Source organism: Bubalus kerabau, chromosome 8, assembly GCF_029407905.1.
Source record: "Bubalus kerabau isolate K-KA32 ecotype Philippines breed swamp buffalo chromosome 8, PCC_UOA_SB_1v2, whole genome shotgun sequence".
NCBI classification, from domain to species: Eukaryota; Metazoa; Chordata; class Mammalia; order Artiodactyla; family Bovidae; genus Bubalus; species Bubalus kerabau.
In genome coordinates, this window is record NC_073631.1 from 13,547,889 (window position 1) to 13,561,819 (window position 13,931).

General features: G+C 38.3%; 1 protein-coding gene across 2 annotated transcripts in view; it reads left to right on the top strand.

Annotated features, from left to right (window-relative positions):
- VPS50 (VPS50 subunit of EARP/GARPII complex) overlaps nucleotides 1–13,931 on the top strand; it is a 138,787-nt gene that overhangs the window by 90,900 nt on the left and 33,956 nt on the right. For both annotated transcript variants that reach the window (XM_055589724.1, XM_055589725.1), the window contains 3 exons: nucleotides 5,425–5,515; nucleotides 7,650–7,826; nucleotides 11,226–11,344. In XM_055589724.1, coding sequence (XP_055445699.1) covers nucleotides 5,425–5,515; nucleotides 7,650–7,826; nucleotides 11,226–11,344 — 387 coding nt within the window. The remainder of the gene's footprint in view (nucleotides 1–5,424; nucleotides 5,516–7,649; nucleotides 7,827–11,225; nucleotides 11,345–13,931) is intronic.

The window sequence follows — 13,931 nt, forward strand, 5'->3', positions numbered from 1 at the left end:
TACCCATCAGCTAAAAAGCCTTCAGCTTCTTATGTCTCTGGTCCTTGCACTTGACCCCTTTGGTTTCAAAAGCCAGCAATTCTGTCTGACTTCCCCATCTTTTATCAGGAGAAGAAAAAAGGTCTACTTTAAAAGGGCTTGTTCAGTTAGGTTTGTTCCACCTGGATAATTTCTGTTTTGATTAACTCAAGGCAGTTCAAGTAATCTTACTTATATAAGTAGAATCCCTTTTTTCCATATTTGGTGATGTAATCACAGGGTGGTCTTCATCATATTTAGTCCTGGGCAATAGTACAGACAATCTTTAGGGATTTTAGAGTGCCTTTTAGAGTCCTGTCTATCTCAATAATTGTTCTATAGTAATAGCTTCATCGAGATATAAGTCACATACCAAAAATGCCAAAAATTCACTCCTATAAAGTATAGATTAATAATTCAACAACAGCATCACCACTATCTAATTTCAGAATATTTTTATCACTTCAAAAAGTAACCCTTTGCCAGTTAACTGGCACTTTTCTCCTGCTGTAGCATCTGACAATCACTTACTTATTTTTTGTCTCTGTTGTCACAATTTGCCCATTGTGTTTGCCTGTATATAAACATTTCATAAAAATGAAATCATACATTATATGGCCTTTTGTGTTTGGCTTTAACTTAGAATATTTCTAGCAGTTCATCCATGTTGGAGCATGTAACAGAACTTATTTCTTTTTCATTGGTAAATAATATTCCATTGTATGGATAGACCATAATTTGATTATCCTTTCCTCAGTTAATGGACATTTGGGTTGTTTTCACTTTTTCAGTTCAGTTCAGTTGCTCAGTCGTGTGTGACTCTTTGCAACCCCATGGACTGCAGCACATCAGGCCTCTCTGTCCATCACCAATTCCCAGAGTTTACCCAGACCCATGTCCATTGAGTCTGTGATGCCATCCAACCATCTCATCCTCTGTCGTCACCTTCTCCTCCCACCTTCAGTCTTTCCCAGCATCAGGGTCTTTTCAGAGTCAACTCTTCGCATGAGGTGGCCAAAGTATTGGAGTTGCAGCTTCAACATCAGTCTTTCCAATGAACACTCAGGACTGATCTCCTTTAGCATGGACTGGTTGGATCTCCTTGAGAGTCTCCAAGGGACTCTAAAGAGTCTTCTCCAACACCACAGTTCAAAAGTATCAATTCTTTGGTGCTCAGCTTTCTTTATAGTCCAACTCTCACATCCATACATGACTACTAGAAAAACCATAGCCTTGACTAGATGTACCTTTGTTGGCAAAGCAATGTCTCTGCTTTTTAATATGCTGTCTAGGTTGTTCATAACTTTCCTTCCAAGAAGCAAGCATCTTTTAATTTCATGGCTGCAGTCACCATCTGCAGTGATTTTGGAGCCCCCAAAAATAAAGTCTGACACTGTTTCCATTATTTGCCATAAAGTGATGGGACCAGATGCCATGATCTTAGTTTTCTGAATGTTGAGCTTTAAGCCAACTTTTTCACTCTCCACTTTCACTTTCATCAAGAGGCTTTTTAGTTCCTCTTCACTTTCTGCCATAAGGGTGGTGTCATCTGCATATCTGAGGTTACTGATATTTCTCCTGGCAATCTTGATTCCAGCTTGTGCTTCATCCAGCCCAGTGTTTCTCATGATGTACTTTGCATATAAGTTAAATATGAAGGATTGTCGGGGAATGTTTAACAGGAGGATTCCTACGTGCTGTTTCTCACAGGTCCTTTGTTTCTTTTCAAGCGGAGCAGAATGCTGCTCCCAGGAACCAGGGTCATTGTGTGAGACAGGCTTGAGTCTCCTTTAGTAAACATTCTCTTTACGACAAAACTACTTAGTCTCGATCCCCTTTCTTGAGATATGGATGGTCTTCTGACCTTGTGGCAATTATTAATCCCTTGTTCCCTTGGTAACAGTTGTTACATGCTTGGTTTTCTGATCTTGATCACAGTCGTAAGAAACTTCTTGTACCACAGCTTATATATACTCACAGAAAATTCTTTAATGCACCTTTGCTCCATCAGAGCTTGGGTCTCCATGTCTTTCTTTCTCTCTCTCTCTCTCTCTCTCTGGCTGATTCCTTAGAACGCAGAGACCAGTCTTGCTTACTCTTCTGCATGGGCTTCTAAGACTCTCTCAAGAAGGTGCCCTGTGCCTTCACCCCTCCTCGAGAGGGCGCCTGGTGCCTTTGTGAGAGACGCAAGTCCTGCGTCAAGGACTTTATTGGTTTTCTGCATAAACCAGGGAGTATCAGCCTCTTTCTCTCTTTCACTTTCTTATCGTCGCCTCCCGACCGCCAGGTCCCGGTCCATTAAAGGACCCCAACAAAGGATGACAGTATACAGCCTTGACGTACTCCTTTTCCTATTTGGAACCAGTCTTTTGTTCCATGTGCAGTTCTAACTATTGCTTCCTGACCTGCATATAGGTTTCTCAGGAGGCAGATAAGGTGGTCTGGTATTCCCATCTCTTTAAGAATGTTCCACAGTTTATTGTGATCCGCAGAGTCTAAGGCTTTGGCATAGTCAATAAAGCAGAAATAGACGTTTTTTCCTGGAACTCTCTTGCTAATGATGCTGCTGTAAACATTTCTGTATAAGTTTTTGCATAGCCGTGTATCATCAGTTCTTTGGGTATGTATCTAGGAATGTGTAGTAAGATGACAAATGTTTTGTCTATTTCCCTCTGTCCCCCTTCCCCCCCTCCCCAACAAAAATTAGGTCCTAATGTTTGGCAGCTGTAAATGTTAATTTATTTGGAAAAAATATTTTGTAGATATGACTAAATTAATGACTTTGTGGTGAGATTATCTTGGATTATCTGGGTGGGCCCTAATGCCATCACAGTTAAAGAGAGATAGAAGGGAACTTGATACAGATACAGAGACACATATAGGAGGAAGTTATGTGAAGACAGGTAGAGGATGGGGTGCTATGGCCACTAGCCAAGGAATGGTAACAATTAGCATAAATCGGAAGACGCAAGGAACAGATTCTCCTCTAGAGCTTCTGGAGAGAGTGTATTCCTGCTGACATCTTGATTTCCACCTTGTGATTTCAGACTTCTGGCCTCCAGAACTGTGAGATTATAAATTTCTGTTGTCTTAAGTCACCTGTGTGTGCGTGCTAAGTCACTTTAGTCGTGTCAGACACTTTGCGACCCTATGAACTGTAGCCCACCAGGCTCCTCTGTCTTGGGATTGAACCCAAGTCTCCTGCATTGGCAGATGGGTTCTTTACCACTAGCACCACCTTAAGCCTTAAGTCACCCAGTTTTTGTTAATTTATTATAGTAGCCACAGAAAACCAATACAGAGTGAAGTTTCTGGGTCATATGGTAACTCTATATTTAACATTTTGAGGAACTACCAAACTTTTCCAAAGTGGTTGTACCATTTTGCATTTCCACCAACACTATATAAGGGTTCTAACTTCTCCAAACCCTTGCTAGCTCTTGTTGTCTCTTTGATTTAGCTATCCTGGTGGTTGTGAAGCGGTACCTCCTTATGGTTTGGATTTATATTTGCCTGATGAATGATACTTTTTACATGTTTACTGGTCATTCATATATCTTCTTTACAAAAAATATCTGTTCAGAGCATTTGCCCATTTTAAAATTGATTTATCTTTTCTTTGTAGAATTGTAAGAGTTGTAAGCGTCATAGTTTTAGTTCTTACATTTGATCTGTGATTCATTTAAGTTAATTTTTGTAAATGGTGACAGGTATGGGCACAACCACTTTTGCCAAATTCTCAGCCATGACCTACCATTTCAGATGTTTCTTTTGCGCTTCTCTCTATCCTCTCCATCCAGTTGTATGCATGCTAGATGTTTTGACAACATCACCTATCTCTTATGATCTTTTCTGTTTCTTCCCTTTTTTTCCCCCATTTGTGCTTCAGGTTTGCTATTTCCTATCAAACTGTCTTCAAGTTCATTAATTCTGTGATCTGATGTTTTACTTGAACGTGAACGTGAAGTCGCTCAGTCGTGTCCGACTCTTTGCGACCCCATGGACTGTAGCCTACCAGGCTCCTCTGTCCATGGGATTTTCCTGGCAATAGTACTGGAGTGGACTGCCATTTCCTTCTCCAAGGGATCTTCACAACCCAGGGATCAAACCTGGGTCTCCCACATCATAGACAGATGCTTTACCGTCTGAGCCACCAGGGAAGTAAAACGGGGTGTTTTACTTACCCAATTTTAATTTGACATATTGTATTTTTTTCAGTTATAGAATGTTTGATTCTTTTTTGTTTTTATTATTGCAGTTCTTAAAAAAATTTTCTTTCTATCCATTTTGTGCATCTTTTTTTCTGTATTTTGTTTAACTTGTTTATAGTAGGTACTTTAAAGCCCTTGTCTATTAAAAACACTAATATTTTGAACAGTTTCTGCTTTTCACAGATTTTACCATTTATTCCATCTTTAATTTAGAACCTGTGGGTTTTTGTTTTAAAAATCTAGATTTTGTTTTCAGCATGATTTTAGTAACAGCAGTGAGGCTTGTTGTAGGAAGAGGACAGGCACTGGCCCTTTTATTCCTGCATTAACAAGAAGGAAGTATTTGTTTCTCTGGAATTGCTTGTATATATACTGATTACCGAACAGACAGGGCTTCCCAGGCGGTGCTTGTGGTAAACGATTTGCCTGCCAGTGCTGGAGATACAAGAGATGGGAGTTCGATCCCTGGGTCAGGAAAATCCCCTGGAGAAGGAAATGGCAACCCACTCCAGTATTCCTGCCTGGAATATTCCATGGACAGAAGACCCTAGCAGGCTACAGTCCATGAATCACAAAGAGTTGGACACTACTGAACATACATACACTCACATGCACACACTCAGAAAACAGTAAGCAGTATAATGTGTGACTGCTTGTTAATTTAAGTGCCATACTTACTAATTTATCTTGTAAATGTTGTGTAGAGATAGATAGGCACTGAGCTAAAATATATTTAGAGAGTGATAATCACCTTGATATTGTGGTTTAGTAAGAATGATTAAGATCTATGCTTTTTAACATAAAACATTTGTCAGTATTTATGGTTTCTTAAACCCTGTAAATTATTTCTTGTTTTTTTCTTTTGGCAATGATATGTCATTAGCTAAAGGATATCTTATGTACATGAGTTGGTGAGTCGCTTAGTTTAGTCCCTTAATAAAAATGTCATTTTCCCTGCATTTATTATTTTTGCAATATAGTAGAAATATTCTTGGGTTTGGTAAATACTTGAGGTTTTTTTCTCTTACAGATAAGCATATAAAAGCAAATGTTTGTGTTTACTACATTGGTCTGAATGGATTTTCAAAATTGATTATGGTCACAATGATAACTGTAATAGTTTTTGTTACATTAATTCTTGTGTGCAGTGTGCTTTTCTTCTTACTTTTGGGATTATTCGTTATTTGTTTTTAAGAACGAGGCTTGATGAACTGAGAATGTTTCTAGAGAATGAGACCTGGGAGCTTTGTCCTGTGAAGTCAAATTTCAGCATCTTGCAACTTCATGTAAGTTTAAGAACAGATAAATCAGTTTTTTATTTAGTAACCTTTAAAAGCAAACCAGATACATGAAAGCATTTATAAAATAATTAAATTAGGGAAGAGTGCCTTTTCTTTCTTCCTTAAAAGTGATTAGTAAAAAGCCTTTTTTTACAAGGATGACACTTTTATGGATGTCACAGTCTGTCACTTTTTACTAATTTCAGTTTATACAGTTTCGAAAAACTCTTTTGCCTGCAAAGAATCACAATTAAAGTAATTTGTTTTCTTTAGATTTCAGAAGAGGGTCCCTGCTTTATTTAAATCTTGCAGAAAAATAATCAGTTATATTTTGATGGTCTTTAGTGAAAATGCTTATATTTGAAGAATATCTGTCATTTCTTAAAGGGTCCAGTAGGTTCTTGATTTCTGCTGCAACTCATAAATTTGTCTGTAATGAGAAAAGGCCTCAGGGATAAAAGAGGCATTTGCTAAAAAATACCACTAGTTTTTATTAGTTAATTGATTCCTTGAATCCTGTAATGTAATCTGTGAAAATATCTTTAATTGATTTGTTTTTTCTCTTGATTGAAACATAGTGTAGATAAATATTTCTTATGTGTTAGACAATGTCCTACAAATATCAGTGTCAGAATATAGTATATAAATTTAGATTCCTTTATAGAAGGTCTCCTGCGGTTAGTTTTTGCCTCTGGAAGAAATATCTTTCTAGAAGGAATTTTCTTATTCTGGATAAATGTAAAGAATACATGATTAAAAGGATTTTTTTTAATGGAATAGTGTTTATGCTCATATTGTATAATAGCTTACTTATTATCCAGGTTTATCATATTGCTTTCCTAAAATGGTGATATTAAATGCAATGAAACATGTTGATTAATAAATGTTTTAAAGATAGCAAAATTAATATTAATTTTAACATTATTTTAGAGTTATTAACGGAGAAGGCAATGGCACCCCACGCCAGTACTCTTGCCTGGAAAATCCCATGGACGGAGGAGCCTGGTGGGCTGCAGTCCATGGGATCACTGAGAGTTGGACACAACTGAGTGACTTCACTTTCACTTTTCACTTTCATGCATTGGAGAAGGAAATGGCAACCCACTCCAGTGTTCTTGCCTGGAGAATCCCAGGGACAGAGGAGCCTGGTGGGCTGCTGCCTATGGGGTCGCACAGAGTTGGATATGACTGAAGCGACTTAGTAGCAGCAGCAGCAGAGTTATTAAATTAAGATGATTCCTTATATTACTTCAAATTCCAGCATTGACTTTAGAATCTCTATGTAAATAATTTTATTTGAATTTGTATTTAGCCATCAATTGTGTGTGTGGTACAGGCACACACAAATTCTCAGTCGGTAAAGAATCTGCCAGCAGTGCAGGAAACCTGGGTTCGATTCCTGGGTTGGGAATATCCCCTGGAGAAGGAAATGGCAACTCACTCCAGTATTCTTGCCTGGAGAATCCCATTGGCAGAGAAGCCTGGCAGGCTACAGTCCATGGGGTCGCAAGAGTCGGACATGACTGAGTGACTAAACCACCACCACCACCAGAACAGAGAAAGATATATGTTGCATGCTTGGTTTTCATTGTATTCACATAGAGTATCTTAAATGGTGTAAGCTATTTGACCTGCCAACAATTAGCTTTTATAAATGACTCTGTTGATTAAAACTACCCTACTGGGACTTTTGCTGTTGGGTAAAAATTTTTAGAATTATCATTTGAATTGAAGCTATTAAAAATTCTGTGCCATTCCATAAAGTAAGCCAAAAATAGCTTGATGCAGATAGCTCTGTTTTAAGTGATGTCGGTTTACTGAATTGTCTTTAGGAAAACGTTTGAACATGTGTGTGCAAGTTTGTGCTTTCAGAAAACTTATGAGATTTAAAAATGAATAATGTAAAGAATCAGGATGGTTTTCTTTACTAACTCTCCGTTTGCACTGATGGAATATGTTTATGTTGTTGTTGTTCAGTCACTAAGTTGTGCCCAGTACTTTGCGACCCCGTGAACTGCAGCAGGCCAGGCTTCCCTGTCCTTCACTATCTCCTGGAGTTTGGTCAAACCCATGTTTATGTACTTGAATTGTATTGTTGTTGCAAAAAGGAATCTGGCTCATTTCTTTTTTTAATGTCTAGGAATTTAAATTCATGGAACAGTCTCGTTCCCCATCGGTTTCACCCAGTAAGCAGTCATCTGCAACTTCCTCAAAAACAGTAACCTTGTTTGAGCAGTACTGCAGTGGTGGAAATCCATTTGAAATTCAGGCAGACCACAAAGATGAAGAAACAGAAGATGTCCTGGCTTCTAATGGGGTTTGTGGTGTTTTTAAAACATACTGTGGAATCTAAGTGGGGTTTTCTTATCAAGAGTCTTGGTACCCAGTGAGCAAAGTAATTGGCTAGATTTGTTCATACATTTACTGCCCTCCTTTCATACCTATCGGGCTTCCCACATGATGCAGTGATAAAGAATCCACCTGCCAGTGCAGGAAACACAAGAGACACAGGTTCAATCCCTGGGTTGGGAAGGTTCCCTAGAGGAAGAAATGGCAACCCATTCCAGTATTCTTGCCTGGGAAATCCATGGACAGAGGAGCCTAGAGGGCTACAGTCCATGGGATCACAAAGAGTCAGACAGGACTAAGCACACACGCATAGGTTCATATATTTACCACCCACTTTCCTACCTTTATACTTAGGCACCCGTGTTACTGTTTGCACTGGAAATGAATGGCTTTCCAGTACATTTTGTTGACATTGACCTTTTGAATGATGAGCTTTGTCTTTATGTTTACTTTATGTTGTTATTAGATTGCTTTATATTCTTATCAGATTATTGATGGAATAGGAGTATAGTTTCTTCACTGCACAGTTAACATGGTTTGTTGGATAGATGGATGTATGTGAGAATAGATCGTCTGCACTTTTCTCTCAACTCTACTCTTGGGCAGCTAAGTGAGTCATTTTGTTCCATATCCCCTTTACCAAGAAAGGGTAATGTCTTGTTTGGTTACTGGCTAGGAATATTTTGAGCTCTGTTTTGTACATTTATTTATTTTTAATTGGTATATAATTGCTTTATAATGTTGTGTTGGTTTCTGCCATACATCAATGCAAATCAGTCATGACTATGTATATAAATACCCCCCTTCCTGAATCTCCACCCCACCCTTCTGGGCCATCACAGTGTCACGTTGGGCTCCTTGTATTATATAGGAGTAGTGTTTTAACAACACTCTGAGCAGTTCAAAAAACATAAACCCGAAGTAGTGTGAGTTGATGGCAAGATTTGCAGGCAGCTGATGATGATGACTTTTATTGATTAACTGTGTGGCTCTTGGCAAGCTACTGTGACTCTGTGACCCTCAGTTTTCCCATATTTACAGTGTGGGAATGCTTGCTTCACCATTACCTACAGGGTGTTTCCAGTTTTTAGTTTGGATGTGTCCTTCTGCTCTGCAGAATTTCCAGAGGGACTGGGTACGATTTTTATTTTGAATTTGATGAAGATGCAGTGCAAACTGTGCACATGTGACAAAAAGCTGTTGAATTTGTCTCCATGGTCTTGGGTTTTGTTATTAAGTGAAACTATCCTTTAAAAAATATGGTCATGAAAATATACCAATATCATGTTTCATCATGAAGTAGAAATTGTTTCATAGTAAACCTTATTTAAAATGATAATTTAGTGATTCTTTGTGACATTTTGTCTCAGTTAATATAGATTAAATGGAAAGGAATTAAGCCAGTCCAATATTTTTGAAATAATGTATCCCTCTGTACTAGTGATTTGTTCATTTTAATCTCCCACTGCCTTTGATGTTTTCTTTGTGGCAGTTGTATTCTATATAAAGTAACCAGGAACACTAAATCTGCAAATAGAAAACTGTTACTTTTAGGCAACATATGGGATTAAGTATCTGCAAGCCTCTGGTCACAGCATTTTCACCAACTGGTCAGTATACAGCCTTTGTTTTACGTGTGTTTTAATATACAGTGTCGACTTATTAGCATGGAGCTCACAACTGGCAGCACCGTAACCCCTGCCTGAGTGAAGCTTATCTAACACACTTACTCTTGCCGTACGGCAACTTACAGTTTTCTTGCACTTGGAAACACTGGACGACACCAGTCCTGTGCTTGGGGGACATTCTGACGGTGAAATCACTGGTGAAATGCACAGAAACGTTAAGAATGTGGCACTAAGTCACCTGCGAAAAGGGCGTTTGTTTACAGCCGAAATAAGAAGGGAGAGGGTTGGTTGCCTTGTTGGCTCTCAGTTGGGAGTATGCAGGTGAGGTGACTCAAAAGGGTTTGCCACTCCACACACAGCATGCATCCATGCACGACTGTGGAAGTGTTGTGAAGTCTTGATGTTGGGGTTACAAGTTTTATTAGGTAGGGAAACTTGCAAACACAGAATCCTTGAAAATGATCTGTGGTGCTGGGCAGCTGACCCTACTTTATAGGGAACAGCTTTCTGAGTGTCAGCAGAATCACGTTGTGTACAAGTAGGGGAGAATGTCTCTAATGTTCGTTTGTATCCATTAACATGTGAGCTGACCTTCCCAGGCACAGCATAGGTCCTTGAGGGTCAGAGTCCACATCTTAGAAACAACCTGTCAGAATGCTTTGTTGGTGGTGTTCAGTCGCTAAGTCGTGTGTGACTCTTTGGGGAGCCCATGGACTGTAGCCCACCAGGCTCCTTAGTCCGTGGGATTCTCCAGGCAAGAATACTGGAGTGGGTTGCCATTTCCTCCTCCAGGGGATCTTGCTGACCCAGGGATCAAACCCTCGTCTCCGGCTTGGCAGGCGGACTCTACCCTGAGCCATCTGGGAAGCCTGTCATAATGCTTTAGACTCAAAAAGTAGTCGTTGAATTAGAGGACTAGTTTCTTCACATGTTGTCATCATACTGGTCTCCTCAACTGGCATATGGGGATAAAACTCCTTCATAGAATTGTTTTGAAGAGTCAGTGGGGCAGTTTATGAAAGCACTTAGCCCGGTACTTGGTTAAAACGCAATAAATGTTAGCCATTGTTCAGTCATACTAATTTATAATGCTCATCGGCAGTGAGTGGTGATACTGCCATGCTTCCTTTGTTGCGCGTGGACTCCTCTTCCTCTCCCACACTGGCACTGGGCCACGATGCCAAAAAGATGATGAAAAGTCACTGCCTCTCAAGAGCAAATCTGTCATTTTTGTCCTTGCTCTCAGTAGTCCCTGGACGCTTAGCCTAAGTTTCTAAGCTGCCCTTGGAATTAAATAATGAATTAGATAGAATATTAGCATGTGTGTTGTATGTGTTTATTAAGCTGAATTAGTACTTCTAGACTGTCAGAATTTTATCCTTCAGCTTTTTATAATAAATTAGCAAAATGGAAATAAGTATGGTGAAACTACTTGAAGAGTTTTTTTTAATTAAACATACACTCTTTTCCTCTTCTAGGGTGTGTGTTGTTTTTTATTTGTTTGTTCATAGGAAACCTTTTTTTTCTTTGGGGCATTTATAAGCTTTTGAAAGTATGTTTGTATTTTTCTCTTTTCCTTTGAGCTGGTTAAGGTAGCATGATGATAAAGAAAAGGGAAGGTTAACAAGGTTTTGATGGCAAAATTAAAGCTTCTTATAAGATTGGGTATTATTTTATTGTGTTGAAAGACTCCAAGAAAGGTTGGTTCTACATTCACACTGTTGTTGGGTTTTTTTCAGTATGAATCTGATGAACAGGAAAAAAGTGCCTATCAGGAATATGACAGTGACAGTGATGTTCCTGAGGAACTAAAACGAGATTTTGTTGATGAGCAGACAGGCGATGCTCCTGTGAAAAGGTAATTATTCTTAGGTTGTACGGTATGTCACATTTTATGTTGCATGCTTAACATACAGGATTTACTTGCAAGGTTAAGAAAAAACAAACCTCAAAAATTAAATTTTCTTTTGGGTATAATGTCACATGACAGGTTAATATATTTTAAAAATGATTCCTGAAAGGCTGAAAATGTAGGGTTTTTTTTTTATATATATAATGGGCATAACCTAAGAGCTCTTAATTTAGAAATCAGTAGCTTTTTCAGAAAAACAGACTTGCAATTTATAGAATCAGTACCACCGTGGAAGGCAGTTTATGCCTCACATAGATCAGTTTGTTTCACATTGATTTCCTTTTCCTCAAGGAGGAAAATAGTCATTTGTTTTGTATGTGGAGTTCCTGCCTCAGTCTAGTAAATAGAGAAAAATCTTCCCAGTGTCATTGATATTTGCTATTGGAGCCTTTTATTAATGTTCCTTTTTTTGTACTTGAGTTTTTGTTTTATGATTAATTGCCTTCTTCAAAAACTACGATAACCATATAAGAATTTTTGTCACCTTCTTTAAATTGGGCCTGATTCTGATTTGTGAGTAATGTCATGACTATCAGACACTGAATGACCACAAATATATTTTTAAGGACAGATTTACATACCCTCTTTCCTACCCTTTACCCTCTAAGTACCTAGTTAATACTTGGTTGATTTGACACTTTGACTGATATAATCTCTCACCTCAAAAATGAGCAACTCATATAATTGGGAAAATTTATTTCCATTGGTTTGCACAAATGTATGATATATACATCTGTGATCCAGTTTGAACTGAGTAGAACTATTTTGTTGGACTTCTTCATCAGATGTTTTGGTTATGTTTTTGCTGAAAAGAAAACTAATTAAGTTGAACAAACAGCTGCCATTTACATGTGTACATATGTACTCCCATTCTTGGTGGGTTTTACAGCCCCTTAAACTTTTACCCTTAAGAAATATACACAATGTAAACTACTAATTGCAGCCAGCCAACCAGTTGACAGTTACTGTCAATTTCAACTTCTCAGTGTCTCTTGAATTTATTAAAATTCTTGTATTTCACTGCCGCCATCCTAGTTCAAGGAAAAGTGTCTGTGCAGATCATTGAATCAATCCCCTTCCCTTGGCTTCCCATCTCTAGTCTTAACCCTTTCTAATCCATTCTTGGATACAAATTTAGATTTTTCTTTCATATAAAATTTGACTGTGCCTTTTTCCTGGCTAAAATGCTTAATGGCTCACCACTGCAGTTAAGATAAGGTTCATGCTCTTTGTCATCATGACGTTCCATTGTTTTCGGTGGTCTGGCCTTTACTTTTCCTTCTGCTCATGCATTCTCCAGGCTACCACTGTCAACTCCTTATGCCTCTCTGAGTATATTGCTTTCTCACCTCTGGCCTTGTCACACGTTGTCCCCTTTTCTTCTGTAGTTACCGTATATCTTCTGCTTTTCCTTTGAATTTATTACGGTCACCCCAACCCTGCTGCTGCTGCTGCTAAGTCGCTTCAGTCGTGTCTGACTCTGTGCGACCCCATAGATGGCAGCCCACCAGGCTCCCCCGTCCTTAGGATTCTCCAGGCAGGAACACTGAAGTGGGTTGCCATTTCCTTCTCCAATCACCGCAACCCTAGACTTTACCATTATACTTTATACCTATTTCAGATTCTAAGTGAAGTGTCTTTCATATCTGTAGGTCTGAAATCAGGATACTTGATACAGTTGATGTGTAATTTCCCTAGAACACTTTTTTGTTTTTTAAATGACATATCTTCTTTTTTGTTTTTTATTTATTTAATGACATATAGTTGATTTATAATTTTGTGTTAGTTGTCAGTGTACAGCAAAGTGATTCAGTTATGCATATATATGTGTGTATATATATACATTCTTTTTAAAAATTCTTTTCCATTATCATTTATCATGAGGTATTGAATACAGTTCCCTGTGCTATACAATAAATCCTTGTTTTTTTATCTATTTTATATGCGGTGGTGTGCATCTGATAATCCCATATACCCAGTTAAACTCCCCACCACTTCCCCTTTGATAACCATAAGTTTTTTTTCAATGTCTGTGAGTCTGTTTTTGTTTCATAAATGAGTTCATTTGTATTGTTTTTTAGATTCCACATATAAGTGATATCCTATAGTATTTGTCTTTCTTCGTGTGACTTATTTAACTTAGTGTAATAATCTGTAGGTTCATCCATGTTGCTCCAAATAATATTATTTCATTCTTTTTATGGCTGAATAGTATTCCATTGTATGGGTGTGTTTGTCTGTGTATGTGTGTGTGCATATGTGGGGGTATGGGTTTACATATACACACACACACACACACACACACACTTTTATCTATTCATCTGTAGATGGATACTTAGGTTGCTTCCACATCTTGGCTATTGTAAATAGTGCCACTGTGAGAATTGGGCTTCATGTATCTTTTCAAATTAGAGGTTTCATCTTTTCTAGATATATGCCTAGGAGTGGGATTGCTGGGTCATGTAACTCTATTTTTAGATTTTTAAGGAGCCTCCATATAGTTCTCTATAGTGGCTGCGCTAATTTACATTCC